This window comes from Sarcophilus harrisii, chromosome 3, assembly GCF_902635505.1.
Source record: "Sarcophilus harrisii chromosome 3, mSarHar1.11, whole genome shotgun sequence".
Lineage (NCBI taxonomy): Eukaryota > Metazoa > Chordata > Mammalia > Dasyuromorphia > Dasyuridae > Sarcophilus > Sarcophilus harrisii.
In genome coordinates this window covers 87471439-87488420 of record NC_045428.1, presented here as the reverse complement: position 1 = coordinate 87488420, position 16982 = coordinate 87471439, and the positions used below count along the sequence as shown (strand labels likewise).

General features: G+C 30.2%; 1 protein-coding gene across 4 annotated transcripts in view; it reads left to right on the top strand.

Annotated features, from left to right (window-relative positions):
- The window catches only part of AKAP11 (A-kinase anchoring protein 11), a 71220-nt gene extending 55672 nt beyond the window's left edge, over positions 1-15548 (top strand). For 3 of the 4 annotated variants that reach the window (XM_031958427.1, XM_031958426.1, XM_031958428.1), the window contains 5 exons: positions 586-735; positions 4793-4876; positions 5659-5705; positions 8595-8755; positions 11632-15548. In XM_031958427.1, the coding sequence (XP_031814287.1) occupies positions 586-735; positions 4793-4876; positions 5659-5705; positions 8595-8755; positions 11632-11772 (583 nt within the window). In that variant the 3' untranslated portion in view covers positions 11773-15548. The remainder of the gene's footprint in view (positions 1-585; positions 736-4792; positions 4877-5658; positions 5706-8594; positions 8756-11631) is intronic. The other variant, XM_031958429.1, reaches the window with a different exon arrangement.
- The last annotated feature ends 1434 nt before the right edge of the window (positions 15549-16982 follow it).

The window sequence follows — 16982 nt, the reverse complement described above, 5'->3', positions numbered from 1 at the left end:
TTTGAATTGAGAAGTAATTCTTAAAGCATGACATTGTTTAAGATATTTTACATTATTAGTTGTTCTGATATTATTCATAGCATACATTTATATGGAACTTAAAATATATTTACTATTTCTTCATAAAGCTTGGAAAAAGTAATACAAGTGAAAAATAGTGAAAAGCTTCCTCTTTTATAATTGAAGAAACCTTGGAAGTATAAAACAGAAATTATGAATTATTAGATGGAGGAAAGAGATCCTAGAAATCATCTAGTCTGACAAATCTTCCTCCTTCCCCCCTCCTTTTATAGGTGAGAAATCCTATTTAGTATTGCTGGTAGAAAGCAGAAATTAATTTTAAAAGTAATTTGATAATTTAGGAATTATAGAGAAAGCTTTTAAGGTAAAGTTAGAGGTACTTGGAGGATATCCTTCAAGTTATTATGAATTGACCTAATATCAGAAATAGTATAATAAGTTAGATAAGCTTGACATTTCTTTCCAAAGTCATTTGCATTTATGCATTTCTATTCATTTTCTCATTGAATTGGTGCAGAAATATAATATAGAATGAATGATATGTTGATTCAAATTTCTGTTTAGTTCAATAGGAAAAGAAGGATTTCAGTCAGTTGACTCTGTTGGTAGCCAGCAGATGAGTCTGAGTATTGGTGATGACAGTAGTTGGTCTAATCTAAGTTTCGAAGATGACCATCAGGACGAGAGCAGCAGTTTTCTTCATCTCAGTGACAGGTAACTGAAATTTGGCATATGCATATAATTATCTAGTTTATTTGGCCCTACATACTTCCTTGTAGGCTCATTATAGAAAATCTTTACACCTTAACCTTGTAGATGACAAACATGTTTCCAAATTTTAAATATGGTATTATTTCTTGTAACAAACATTTATTGAAAATAGAGGAAATGCACTGTATGGAGTAAAGGGTTCTTTGAAAATAGAGGAAATGCACTGTATGGAGTAAAGGGTTCTTCAGAAAATCAAGTGTAGTAGTAGGTAGTTGTCGTCGTCGTCGTCGTCGTCGTACTAGTACTAGTAATAACCAAGAAAATTATATAATTAAAATAAAATCTCATTAATCACTTTTGTGCTATGAGGTGAAAAGTGCTATTTCAGCAGTTAATATAGGATAAAATGTTTAATTTTTATATAAATCAAAGAAATTAGATTTGAAATATGCAGTATGTAATAGTAAAACAGCATTGAAATATTTGTCATCATTTAATAAGTTTTATAATGCAGAATGTGTTTATCATATTTAGGTAACGTTATGGTAAAAGATATTTTAGAGAACATATAAAGAAAAGATTTTGTATTTGAGTAACTTTAAAAGACATAAAATTGTAAATAAATGTTAACTGCAAATACTATAAATTCTACCATACCAACAATTTGAGTTTAAAAAATTTATATTCTTTTTATAATTTTTAACCTTTTAAAAAGCCTCTTTATAGACTTTAAAAATCTAGCAGGGCATAATGACTAAAGGGTCCTGCCTTGGAGGAAGGAAGACTTGAATTCAAGTCCTTCCTCTGACAAATATTAGCTGGGTATTTGGGTCAACGCAGTGCCCTACTTTTAAAACAATAATTTGTAGATGAGTGGCTTATTTACATTTGTGGAGGGAGTTAACAAACTGGGAATTCCCTATTGATGAAATCATAAGTCTAGACGAAATAATCTAATTTTCTTGTGTATATGTATGTGTGTGTACGCATGCACATATGCATGAGCGCTCTACACCCCTGATTCTTGGGATCAAAGAGTTAGAGCTGGAAGGAAGAAGAAAATGGGGAAAAAAAGGATTCATAAAGCAGTTCAATTGAAAAAGTTTGCAAATTAATACATAAAGTATCAAACCAATCTTTTTTTAAAAGGACTTTTTAAAAAAGTTCTTATTTAATTCAGTTATTAAATGACAAATGACTCATTTTTATACTAGGCAAGTTACAAAACTATAATCATTATAAAATCAAGTATGATTTTGAACAGCAGAGGGTGCTTGTATCATACCTAACTTCTCCCATAATATTTTATGTAATATTTTAAAATTTTACTTCTCTTCATTTATAACCTTGCATAAAGTATATTCCTGATTAAAAATCTATGAAACACTGACTAAAACATACTTTTTGACACTAGATTGTAAAAAATAAGTAAATAATAGTAAATAAAATAGTAAATAATAGTTATTATTTGTTTTTATTATTATACCTCTTAGATTCATGTATTTCTGTTTATAGGTTTTCATTTACAACACAAAATTTCTCTCTTAATGCTATTGTTTCTTGATGTTTGCCTGAGAAACTGATGGATTCAATAAACTCTGGGCCCAAACTCTTGCCACTTTGTCATTCTTAGTAGTGTACTTTCTGTACTATCATTTTGTAACTCCTCTAAGAATTGTTATTTTTCATCAGATGTTAGCATAAATTTCAGAATCTATTACTGTGTAATATAGACATATAACTTATATAAGAAAATTATACTCACTATTTTTTTTTAATATTTATTGTTCAGATAAGTGGGGGCAAGGGAAGGTACTGTGGAAGAGGTAGAAAAACACTAGGGAATGAAGAGTGGATTCAGGAGTGAAAGAAGCATTGCTGAGACATCTCATAAAATAAATTTTCTGAGCCAAAGACTCTCCTGTCAAAGACAAAGCCTCGGAGTGGACCTTAAATAATAAACATTTAATAAATGCTTTTATATTCACTTATTTCTCAGTCACAGCCAAAATAAACCCTAGTGAAGTTGAGTTGCATTTTTAAATATTGATCTTTATTTTAGCACTTTATTCCCCAAAAGTCTGATTGATACTGAATTTAGCCAATGAATACTAATGGTGTATCTGATCATAGTTTACTATACCAGTGAAAACCACTATTATTTCTTAAAGCCATATAAGAAAATGGATTCATTCCATATATGGTTTTATTTCTTGTAATATTGCTTATTAGTCATCTTTAGAAAGCACAGCAACTTACTTTGAGCAACACCTTTGACATGTAGACTTGTAGATGTGTGAACAAGATGCTCATAGATATCAGTGAAAAATATGGAAGATCTCCAGAGGTGTACCAGAGAGCCTCTTATTATTGGTTCTTATTCATCATTTTTACTAGTACTTTGAATGGAACTGGAAGCTTATCTAGTTTGTTTTTTTTTTAATTTGAATGACACACATCTAGGATGGAAACTAATAAATTGGAAAGATTAAGTTAAAAACAACATTGATACAAGTACATATGGTGCGTAACCCAGCATGAAAAATATGAAGGTTTTAATTAAGTAAAAAGTTATAGTTAGCTTTGTGTGGGACAACTCTTAAGAAACTTTTTGAAACTTTAAGCTCGACTTAGGGAGAAAAAGTGTGGTGTATTCCCATGATACTTGGCATTGAACAATTTTTTTTATTGTACAATGATGGTAGTATATACTTCTTTATAGTACCAATTAACAGATGAAAGTTAATAGAATTGCTTAAAAATTACAAGAAAGCTAATTTGAAAGGTTTAGAATAATTGCAGATTATAGAATTAATCATGCAGCTTTACTTAAATATGTAGACACGGTAAGCTATTTGTGTTTTTAGAAATAAAGTACATTTAGAAATATTTTTTGTAATTTAAAGTAATATCTTTTGTAATCTCATTTACATTGAGTAATGTTTTATAACGGCTTATTGCAAACTAACATTATTATTTTAATTACTCAAATTTTAAAGTTGCATGTTCTAAGTTTCTGTAAGGAATTCCATTTAATTTTATTTCTAAGTGCAGTTGCCATTTTGTTTGAAGTTGCTTTGCTGCAGTTTTAGAATACAATTATTTTACTGTTTAGAAATGGCCACTGCAAATTTTTTTCTTTTACTTTTTATTAGGTAGCAGGCATGTAGATGTAACAAATGATCTGTTTCATATTAAAGACTAGCCAACCCGAAAACTATAGTAATTGTTTATTAGATGAGCTCCATTCATTTGTGATTTCATTTTTATCAGACTTCTTTTACTCTGAAAATGCTATTGTCACCATTTACCCCTTAATTTACATGTAAAACAGAAATTGAAGTTTGCTTTTGTAATTACAGCACTTTTACTGTATAAATTACAGTACTGTCTATATAAAAGTACATAAACAGCATCAAAAACAAACAGCACAATATATCATAAAGGAGTCTTTAAACTACCTTAGTAGCTGCCCCCCCTTTTCCAAACCATCCTTACATTGAAGATGTTTTGTTGTTTTTTTTACAAATTTGTCTGAAGCGTATTTGTTCTCTATGGAACCTGTTACTTAAGTTCTTTCATTTGCTGTTCTATTATGTGTCATTTGTATTCACTGGAAAAGTGTCAAGTAAAGGGGAAACCCTTGACACTCCAGTCAGTTTTGACAGTGGCAAAATATTATTGGAGGGTTGGGATGGAGGAAGGAATAAACCTTTATATAGTATCTACTGTGTGGTACTTTGCTGAGTGCTTTACAAATATTATTTCTTTTGATCCTCACAACTCTGAGGTGAGTGCTCTTATTATCCTCATTTTCTAGTTGAGAAACTATGGCAAACAGAGACTAAATGACTTGTTCAGGGTCATGTAGTCTGACACAGAATTTGAACCCAGGTCTTGCTGAATCCAGGCCCAGTGCTCCATCCACAGTGCCACTTAGCTACCTCTGCCTCTCATTGTATATTAAGGACAGAATCTGAATGCCTTAATATTAAGGCAGGATCTGTTTAGATCTACTGTTCATTTTCTAGTTCAGCTCTGTTCTCTTCTTCTCTGGCAGTAATGGTAACAGCAGTAGCTGGAGCAGTCTTGGTTTAGAAGGAGATATGTGTGAGGAGAATTTATCCTTTCCAACATCAGACAGGTTGGTCTAGTCCAGAAATTTAAACAGATGAGTTTTTCATCACTAATGCATGAAATTATACTTATAAATGAATGTGTGTTACCCATGCACATAAATATCAACATCCTTTTCTCCTAATCTTGGCATGATACTGCCTAATGAACTTACATTTGGTGAAGTATGGCTATATCAAGTGTGAATGACATCTAATTATAAAGTAAGTTAATTTTTTGCATGCTCTGCTTACTCTTTTTAATCTATCAATTATTATTTCCCAAAGAAGAGCTTGCTTCCTACAGAATTTCTGTTTTCTTTTTCTTTTTCTTTGTCTTTTTTATTTTTGTCTTCAGTTCATGTGGGTTTTATTTGGTAGGGATGATCTCAAGTATAAGAAAAATGAACTTTAAAGAGAAATATTAATGTTATTATGTATTGAATGCCTGCATAAATCTTCAAGGCATGAATTACTAAGCACCTAAGTGAAACTCAAGTCTTGTCTTTTAAGAGCTTGTATTTAAGACTATTGTAGACTATTTTTGTATTTGAATTCTATGTCTAAAATTATTTGGATATTTTTACATTAAGGTAGGATTTCTAAGTCACTGCTTACTTATCCTTTGGAATCCATTGGCAGATTTTAACATGAAATGGTGTGAGAAGCAAAGCTTCCTTTTAATTGTTTCTTGATTCTTTTTTTAAACATTGTGTACCTTACCATTTTCACATTCATGTGTTTTGGAACTGACTTTGTATATTACTGGTTAAAGTTTTATTAATATTTGCCTTTTTATTTCAAAATACAGTGATGGAACAGATGATAAAGATGAAGAACATAAACATGTTATAGAAGGTAATGGATCTTAACTAGAAATATTTAGCATTATATGTCGCGTAATATTTTATAGAATACTTTCACATCTACTAATCTCACATTTCTTAAGATATTTTTTGAGTTCATCTATTCTTTATGACAAGTGAGTCACACAGTATCATATCAAATAGTTTTGGTTGAATATTACATATGTAATTTTAAGTTCTTTCTGAAATTGGTTAAGTACTTGCTAAAGTAATAAAGTATTATATACCCTAAAATAATTATGAGATTTATTTTTCTTTTAAGTGTAATCATAGTTCACATAACATTTTGTTCAAACTATGGAAGTTTCCCCCAAATTCTAAAAATCTACCACAGAAGCATAATATTTTATTATAATTGTGGCATAATGTTAGCTTGGTCTCTTATTTTTAATCAAAAGATAAAAATATAACAAAAAGACTTTTGTTTCCAACTTAAGAATTTCAGCTTATAAATGATAGCAAAAATGTTTACCTAACTTAATTCCTCCATAGCTCCACATACTTTTATTTTAGAAAGTAGTCAAATATTTATTTTACTTATATAACCCATGTTCTATAGATACTTGATGCTACTTTTTTGGACGAGTGCTATCTTTTCAGGTAAATTAGCCATTTTTTGTTATAGTTTTGGAGTATAACTTTTTGAAGCGTTAATTACATTTTCATGTCTGTCAGCATATATAAATATATATATATATATTTTTTTCTTCATTCCTACTGTGATAAAGGAATAATAAAACTACTTGTCTGGAAAATTTAATCAAAAGGGTTAAACTCCATAGAGTACTGTATAGAAAGAAAAATAGCAGACACAACCAGAAATTCACAGGAAACAAAGTCCAAGAAAAGCTGTTTTATACCTGTTTACAGAAGTAGGGCTCACAAGCAGGGTCACCTGAATATCCTAATACAGGGAGTTAGATTTGATCTTAAAGGTATCATTAAGACTTCATAGCTAAAAAACCGTATACTAAGAAAGATACACTGTTGTGAGGAAATCCAGGGATCAAACATTTGAGTGAATATCAACACTGGCAGAAACAGAAACAATTTTGGGGAGTTATTGACTTGGGTAAAGAGTCCTATCATCAGAGGAGTTGCTAGAATTTGATCTGGGTGTGAATCCTGGCAATAATTCTTATTAGCTATGTGACCATGGATAACAGGGACTGTATAATTGTATTATGTAACTGGAGAAAGAAATGCAATACAAATGTGAATAGTTATACTCCTTCACAGACTTCTACTCTAATTCCTCTGTATAGGGAATTGAGTATCTTAATTTGTTGAAATTTAGTAGTGATGATTAATCAGAAAACTTTTTGTCGAATCATTGTTGAAGTATTTAAAAATCTGTTTCTTGTCTTAGATTATAATACAATGAACGTGGTTTTCTTTGAGGTCTTTTAATGTGTGTCTGTGGTCATTGTAAATGACAGTTTTGATAGTATAGTAGAATAGATATAGAATTTATTGTTTCTTATTTATTTTTTCTGAACCATAATTTATTCTTTCTGAGCCAAGTTGTATAATATTTTTTCTTAAATCTTTTAAAGTAGTTTGTATATATGTGGTGAGAGAGGTTGTTTCTCTTTTTATATAGACTTGACAGAAATTTTCTAGAATTATATTCTAGTTAATTAAGATTTTATTGTATAATAGTAAGTCTTATTAAAGCAGTAATAGTTTTTATATTTCTTTTATACTTTTCTCCCCGTCTTTGTAACTGTTGTAATCAAGTGAAGTCTGTCACATCAGTTAGATCCTGGTTATTTTTGCCTATTTATTTATTTATTTGTTTGTTCTTCAGTCTGATTTAATGGGGAAAAAAATCCAAGAATGGAGACCAAGAGATATTGAGCTCTAGTGCTGTTGCATACCCATCAATTTTTAATAATTAAGGACTAAATTTAGGTTATTACTTCCTCATTAAGTAATACTCTTTTGGTTCAATTTTAGGCAATTCATAATCCATCAGAGTTTCATTTTCCTCATTTATGAAATTAAGACTAGATAATCTCTGAGGTCCCAGGTAGCACTAAAATCCTGACTGTGTTCATGATGTGTATGTGTATATATCACTGTGTATTTAACATTGTAACATTTAGAGGTGGAAACAAACTAGCTCCACATCTTTTCATTTTACATATGAGGTAACTGGCCTGGTCATATTAAATGATTTTTCCAAGGTCACAGAACTAGTTAGTGGAAGAATTTGGACTTAATTTTTACTCAGTCAATTTAAAATGTGTATTTTCAGATTCTTGGATAACATATTGCTGAGTGTTTTTATTCTGGGATGTTAATTTTCTGGGCATTTTCTCTTCCCTCCTTCAATATGTAATTAATTTATTTACTAATTGTATAAATAATTGTTCTGTGTATTCAAGGTGTTCTGTGAATAAAAATAGTTTGTTTTATCTATGATTTAAGCCAATTTGAAACACCAGATAGTGTGGTTTTTTAAAATTCATATATACATATATATAATACATATGTGTATATGTATTTCAAATTCATTTTCTAAAAAATTAGGATACTTGTTGGTACATTTTTTTCTTTGACTTATATGACTTAGAATTGTAGTTTTTAAACATTGATTATATCATTCATAGCGTTCTAGATAACCTATTTAAAACTTCAAAAGTATATGTTTATAAATGTGTAGCAGAAGACATGTATAATGTTAAATTTTCTGCTAGCTTAAAAGAAATGTTATCATTTGTGAGATTTGCACTTTTGTGGTACAATTAAAAATTGATTGCCATCATTTTTTTTTAAATCTTAGAAAATAGAACTTTCTTATCAATATTTGGAAAATATAGTGATTTGAGTTTGGTTGTTGTGTTTCACCTTTTGATTGTTTGGTTTTAAATATTAGGTTTGGAGGAAATTGGGAAGAAACTATCAATAGTAAATATTGATATGGCTCCATGTGTTGTGGATCCTCAACTGAGGCTTGCCCTTCAATGGCTTGCTGCCTCAGAGGCAGATGTGGAACAACTTTATTTTCATGACTCTGCAAAGAAAGAATTCATGCTGGTGAGTGCTGTTAAGATATATGCACACTTTGTCAGTATTATCCATCCATTGATTCTCTATTGTCATATTTTGGTAAAGGTGTCTTATAACTCTATATCTCAACTAGGTTCACTATGAACCAAGAGTCAAGAAGCTTGTTAACTGCAGTTATCTGTTTTAGAATTACAGTAAATTTTCTGTTTGAGAATTATAGTAATTCATCCTTTTAATCTTATTTTATATAGTTCGTGGACATATTCTAAACAGAATCTACTTATTTTAATGAAGAAATGTGATCTTTTTGAATTTTATTTATCAAGATTATCATTAACATTTGAATCGGTGATAAATTAATGATGTAGATGGCAGGACTTGGGTCAATCTGATGAGTTTATGTTGAAGCCATTAGCTTTATAGTTTACCTCATTAGTAGTGGAATTTTGAATATTATGGTGTATTCATTGCCTTACTTGAAGTCCCATTTGAATACCACTATCTTAATGATCAAATTGGCATGTTTTGATATTATAGACCTTGCATTCTAAGTTGACTGTTTTTATCTTTTACAAAATACTTCTTTTTTGTGTGTGTCATTTTTTCCCCAAATAATTCAAGACCAATTAATTTTGCTGTTTAGTGGAAGTTTATTGTTTATGATTACAGTGTGGCAGTAAGTTATTTTTCATTACAATAAAGTTATAATTTAGGAATTTAAAGAATATCATAGACATACTTAAGGCAGAGTTAATAAGTATAAAGGTCTGTGGAGGTGTGGAGGTTTTGAGAATGCTTAGTTTTTAAAGAATTAGTATCTTTGCCTTTCTTGTGATCAACTAGGATAGAAGGTACACGTACCACTCAGAGAAATACTTTTAGGTGCTTGTGTACACACATACACACACACATACATACAATATACATATACACAGATATATAAACCAAGTCCTGTTAGAAAGAGTAAGTAATTAAAATAAGTTATAAAATTACAAATTTTCTTGCAAAAAAAATTCAGGAATAATGGGGAAAATATAATACATTTTAAATATCAAACCTACTTTGCTTTAGGATATGTTGAACAAACTTCTAAAATGATTCAGTGGTTAATAATTTGTCTCTCTTTCATTACTTTTTGATATAGCTCCAAGTTAACTGCAAATTGACTATTGGGTTAGTAAAAATTCATCAAGATCCAACTTCAAGGGCTTAACTGCTTTCACATAATTTGCATGCTAACTTTTGAGAGGGGTGATTTTTATTTGCTTTGCCCATCTATTGTTAACAATCAGTTTCTTCTCATCAGCATTTTAAGTATAAGTGAAATAAAAAAAACCCGTATAGCAGACATGCTGTATAAGTTTTGGTGTGGAATTTCCTTGAAGCATTCAGTGGAGAAAAATGGTAGTATTCATGGGTTTTAATACCTATGACATCATTTTCTTTGCTTGTCTATTTCTTATACTTCTTGGTTTAAAGTATTTGTTATTTTAATAGTATTTAATAGCAATAATTAAATAGTAGGGTATTTAACATCATAAATGTATTTCATTTTTGATATCTGTATATTTTGATGGCATAAAAAAATGGGAATGGTAAAAATATAGTGTATATTTACAGTGCACATATAGCTGTGTAGGAAAGCATTGTATGAAAAGGTAAATCAAAAAGATAGGTGCATATCCACAGAAAATTAAAAATAATGATTAATAAAACAAATTTGTGATTAAATATGCACATATCAATATACTTTTAAAAAAGTTATTGTTTATAGTATTTTACATTTTTCAATTTTTGACGTTTGTGTAGGACTGTTAGGGTTATGTTGAAAAAATAGGAACTAGATGGGTGGCTTAAGGCAGTTAGGAGGTTCTATAGGTAGAGCACTTTGCCTGGAATTAGGGAGACCTGTATTCACATACAGCTTCAGACACTTAGGTAGCTGTGTGGTTCTAGGCAAGTCACTGAACTGTCGGCCAGTTTCTGCAACTGTGATGGAAAGGTGATAATGGTTCCTGCCTCATAGAATTGTAAGAATCAAATGAGGTAATTCTAGTAAAGAGCTTACTTCAGTGTCTGGCTCATAAGAGACGCGTAATAAATGTTTGTTTCCTATCTTTCTTCTTTCTTGGGGCGGAGGGAATGAATAGTAATAACAGTAGGTAAATCCCTGAGAACTTTTAAAGAGCAGCCCCATAAATGACAAACAAAACTTTTCGGAGGTTTATCTCCAAAAATTCTCCTTTTACCAATCTGACTTAGTTTGTATGGAAAAAAGAATGCAGTGCTGTTTATTAAAATAGAGTGGTGGCCTATAAACACTTTGCTTCAGTGATTAGGTTCTAAAAGACTCTCACTCAGCAGATTTTTAAACTTCCTTCCAGTAGAAATGAAAACAAAGACAATGTGGAATTGGATTTTTATTACTTTACACTTAATTCCATTAATTCCATTAATTACCATGGAAGTTTCCTAAATTGGAAAATCATATTTCAATTGAACATCAGGTGTTCTTCTTTCTCACACCCACATTGTGTTATGAAAGGAAGATCCCCATGTCTTTATTAAGATTTGGCAATTTTTATTGTGATTTCTTGTACTTAATTGAGCATGTGACAATTCTTTAGAATGAGAATTTGCTGTTCTATGAAGCCTTTGTACCAGTATTTGAAGTGCTGGATATTTGTAGTTGTGTCTCCATATAAGGCACAGGGCCTTACCTTACTTCTAGCGACCAGCAAGAAAAAGTGTGTAGCTTGAGGGAAACTTAGTTGATATTGAGTAATGCATCATAGTGGGGTTCTTAGTAATTTAAAAAAAAAAATGTGTTTTTAGAATATCTCCTAATTGTTGGATTTTTGGTTAATTCTGTTTTCTTTTTCTTTTCTTTTTTTTTTTTTAAGCTTTCAAAAAGAGTACGGGAGAAAGAATGGAAAGTGGGAGACCTCTTGCAAGCGGTTCTTAAATATTATGAAATGATGGAGAAGGCTTCTGATGAGGAGAGATGCAAACCTCTGTTTTGTTGGATCTTGGAAAATGCATAAAACAAATCCAGCCACTGTACATTTTATTCCTCTTTTTGAGTGAAAAGATATGTATGCAGGATAAAATGTAACTAGCAAACATTAACATTGTTAGCATAGTTGAAAGTGAATAAATAACCTTTTTTGAGTTATTTGTGATATATCTATATACATTATGATAATCTAGTTCATATCTTTGTAATCTGTATTAGAATATTATCTTCATTTATTCTTCTATCCATGTGTTGTATTCAGAGTGAGAAATTGGTAAATGAAGGAAAGTCTGATGATGAAGCTTAACTTTGTCTTGCAGGATTTTCATTGTGTCCAGTAGTGCTGCTAAAAACTGCATTTGTGATTTATTGAATACTCTTTTATTACTGAGATGGCTGTTAATAGAATTTAGCCAGCTAATAAAATTTATAACACTTTTACCTGCTACAATTTTGCAACATACAATTTTTGCCCTTTGGGAAAAAATATAGTATTAATGACTAATTTGACACCACTTGTCAATAAGATTGAGGCTAGTTTTTTCTTCTGGAAAAATTTGTCATTTGGCCAATCTTTTTAAATTACAGTTTATTTTTCATAGTTAAAATACTATCAAACTTCCTACTGTAACTGCTTGAAACGGAACAACATAATTTATTAAAGAGCAGATACATTAAAATTTTAAAATTGCTACAAACACCAGAAGTGATAGATTTCATAATCTTTGATCACGTAAAACGTTATTTGCCAATTTTGCCAGTTTATGTTAGAGTGAAAGTGTACATGTGAGAGAAAGTATATGTAAGTAAACATCCCCTTGGCTTTGCAAATGATTTTTTCCCCTATTTTTAAGATTTCATTTCATTTTATTTATATCTTAGGGAGAACTCACTGTTGAACATTATAAAGGTGCTTTAAATAATCTGACATCACAATGAGAAGAGTTTTGATTTTTCTTATTAAATTTCCAGTTTTACCTTATAATGTCATACTGAAAATAAAGATTATGTAAATTGAAAGACAATGCTAAAGCAGACATGCTTTGCATAGAGAGAAACAGTTATATGGTTGATTGACAGATTTTACAATAGCTCTACAACTGATATCAGGTTTCTTTAGAAGAGATAAGCCCTTCCCAAATTCCAACAAATGTGGTGGTAACCTTTTAAAAAAATTTTAAAATTATATTCTTTTTTAATACAACATAATATTTCACCAATCCTTTGGATGAAATGTTTCCTATTGTCTTTATAAACTGGAAGTTGATAGAAGTTAGAGATTAGGAATTCTATGTCATATGACATCAAAAGTTTTTAATTTAGCTTTCATTTTACTAATAGCTAAGAGGCCTTCAGCAAATACTGTATTGTGGGTACTTCTTTTTTTGTTGTGTTTATTCCTGAGCATCAATTATGCATAGAATAAAAGGCATGGCATTTTCTCATATTACTTACATTGTTAATAGTATTATTGTTGCAGTGGACTTCTCTCTCTCTCTCTCTCTCTCTCTCTCTCTCTCTCTCTCTTTTTTAAAGAAAAGTGCTAAAAAGTATTTGAATACCTTTTGAAGTTTTGTGGGAAACTTTGAGATTGTCTTATATAGGAAAACTGCCAGAATAGACTAGACCTTTGCCATTTCTGTTATTTCATCTTGAAGTTTCATTTTAATTGGTTTGAGAAATGCAGGAGTCAGGCAGAATTTTTACTACTTTTTCAGACAATGAAATGACACATAGTGGGCTGCTATAAATATTAGGATTGTTTTCTCTTATTAACTATAATGTAGGTTAATTGCATATTAGATTTTAGCTTGTATTTTTCATGTCTGTTTAAAAAAAAAAAACTGTCATTGCAGTTAACATGCATCGTCAATCAGCAAGAAACCAAAATTCTGAATTGTTTTATTCTGAAGTGGCTATATAACTAATTATTTTGCAAATCTTTGCAAACACAGAGATTTTTGTCGTTTTCTCAGTAATTCTTGTTTTCAGATTAGATTCTGCTTATCTTTTTGCCTCCCTCATAGTTCTTTGGAACATTACAGTATTCAGAGATTCATTATAGAAGTACAGATTGTTAATAAATGTGATTACTAATAATGGAAATTTCATATTATATCAGGACAGTGACATAGAAGTCATTTTAATATAGATGTCATCGTAAGCATTATTTGTTTTTTTTTTTTTATAAAGAGAAAATAAGAGTTCAAACAGTATATTCAATCAATCCCGATTCAATCAAACAGTATATTCAAAATAATTTTTCTCAAAGATGTGTGTGTGTGTGTGTGTGTGTGTGCGATTTTTCCAGTGATATTTCAGTTCATTTGACTACTTATGCTTTAATTCTGTTTGGGACAGCTGTCATTGACATTTTTAACGACAAAACCGCTTGATGTTGTAATTTCATAAAATTTCCAATTTGTAGGGATTTTAATTCTGATGAAATGTAATAACATGTTCTGACCTATTCAAAATTGTGACTTATGTTGAACTTTTTGTAAATCACTTCCATCTCAAGCCATTACAAAAAGTATAAAAATTAAAAATGAAAAAAACTGAAGATAAAATAAGATATGCCTTAGTACATCTTTATTTTCAGATTGATTAAAGTATGTGCTAAGATTTGATTTTTTTAGATAGTCACTGTCACAAAAAAAATTGTCATATTTTTGGTATGTTTAACATTTGTAACTGATTTATTTTAAGATTCTTTGTTTTACAGATGATTCCTTCACAAACCACATCAAGGTTTGTTAAGGAATAGAGAAAAAGATGAAATCTCTTTGTCAAGAAAAGTCTGATAGAATATATGATAGTGTCTTTATTTTAAAAATGCTTGCAACGTTTAAGTAAATTATCTATAAAGCTTTAGTTTAGCCTAAATAATGAGTTTATTTTGCTGCTGAGAAGGGTTTAAATTGCTTATGAAATGTGCCATTTAGTAACATAAAAATGAGTAGTTTATTCATGTAGCCTTGAAGGAATTGGAACTAAACTTTGCAGTTGGAAGAAAGTATTATCTCAAAAATGTGTATTTTGGGTGCTGGTTAAGCAAAATTATTTTTCAATATCTGATATTGTCATTAATTCAACCCATTATACTTAAAAATTTGCAATTTTCTAAGGTAACTTTCCATGTCTTTTTGTGAAAGGGAGGGTAGGGGAGGGTAGGGAAGAGAAAGGGAAAGGGAAAAGGATGATGGAAATAAGGAGCTATTTGTCCATCCTTTGAGTGTGGAAAAACAAGAAAAATAACAAATCCTGTCACCAGCACAAGAAGTTTATAGAAATTAGTGGATATTGATGATGATTAGTACTAAAAGGCAAAAAAAAATTTTTTTTCTGGTTTCTTTGCTGTTTTTTTCTTTTGGGTGGAAAAAGTAAATATGCAAAAGTCAGCAAGAAACTTTTTCAAGCATTTACTGTATTTTTGTTTTGAAGAGACAGATACAGTATTAGCTACTCTCATTATGTTTTGTAACATTTGTGTACATTCCTTTTGTATAGGTGATGTTATAGTTCTATAAGTTTATTGTTAGGTTTAAATAGTATTTAATATTAATTGGATTTGCTATTTTTGTTAATTGTGCAGTGGTACAGTAATTCACAACCTTAGTTTAATGAGTCAGATGTATACTAAAAACAGTTAACCCTTTATGTAACTCAGTCTTGTATTTTGTAACAGTGGCATTTTTTGCTATTTAGTAATTTCATGTTATGTTCAGTTTCCAAATGATGAACTCTGGTTGCACTTAATTGTCTTTATTTTCACAGTGGCTTAAATAAACATTTCAAAAAATCCTTTTTGTAATAATTAATAATTTTTATTCTACCTTATAGGACAAAGTTTTTTTTAAAGTCTTTAATCTCCTAACTTCTCCAGGAACTTAAGATTCTATTGGATTTGGTTCTGGTTATTTAGTAAGTGGTAAACTTTTCTATTAACTAGAAACCAGTGGTATTTGTATGGATTTTCTGTCTTTAAAAAACATGTGAAAGGTTTAACTAATTGGTGGTCATCTAAGTTAGAAAGGTAAATCTTGTCTTCTGGCCTGCCATATGCTACCCAAGAGCAGTCCAAATTAGATTAAAATGTAATTGGGAAATTTTTAACAAATTGGATAAAAATATAATAAAATACAGATGTTATTTCTGTGGTTTCCTAAGATAATAGATGACCCACAGCCATTTATTTCTGTTGAGTTTGATACTGCTGATCTAAATACCATCCCATTTCTAAAGATCTAGGAGAATGAGGAGAAATATAGGCTGGGGGGAAAAATGCAAAAAAAAAAAAAGGTCTTATTTATTGCTTAGAGGGAGTATTGTTACATTTTCTTTTTTGCCTTCTGACAAATGTGATTTCAGATGCTAAGGTATTACAAATGTTTTGAACTTTTACTAGAGTGAAATAATTGATTGCTACTTTGAGATGATATTAAAACCATGATGTAAAGAACCTCTCTCTTTTCAATTTAGTTACGCCATTAAGTTACATCATATGAATATGATGTTTGTTATTTTTCTCCAACATTGAATTCAAGGCAGCTAAATTATCTGCCTTTCCCTCTATGAATGTGACTCTATATCTTTATGTGGCTCCATACTTATTTTTGTTCATGTGATTCCTTTTCCCTTTTTCTTTGAGGATATATGCCCAATAGTGACATCTATAATGGTATATATAGTTTAGTAACATTTGGATATATTTCTAAATTGTTTTCCAAAATCACTGACCTAATTCAAGCTACACAAAAAAATGCATTACAGTGCTTGTTCTTCTTTAAAACTTCCATAAATTGCTGTGACTATCATATCCCCTTACCAAAGCCTGAGAGAGTTACATCCCTTATCACATGCCTTATTGAACACCTGAGAAAACAACTTGGCAAGAAGAAGATGTCAGAATATTTTGTTCAAAATTTTAAAAATGGAAGTAAGATTTTTTAGGATTAATAATTGGGGAAAGTATGTCATTCAATTTTTCTATTAAGGTTTATTTTGTAGGTAGCTCATTTCCGTATATCAGAAAGGCCTAGTGGCTTTATTATGTTTCCCTCAGGAAAGAGATCTGTGGAGATGTTGAATCACTTAAAGTGGTGTGAGTAGGGGAAAAAAAAGATGTAAAATATCCTAGGCAAGGAAAGCTATGAAAAAGCTGCAAATATGCATTGAAACAAAATCAGAGAGAGTTTGGAGATTGATAACTGGTGGTCTATAGACACTCTAGAGCCC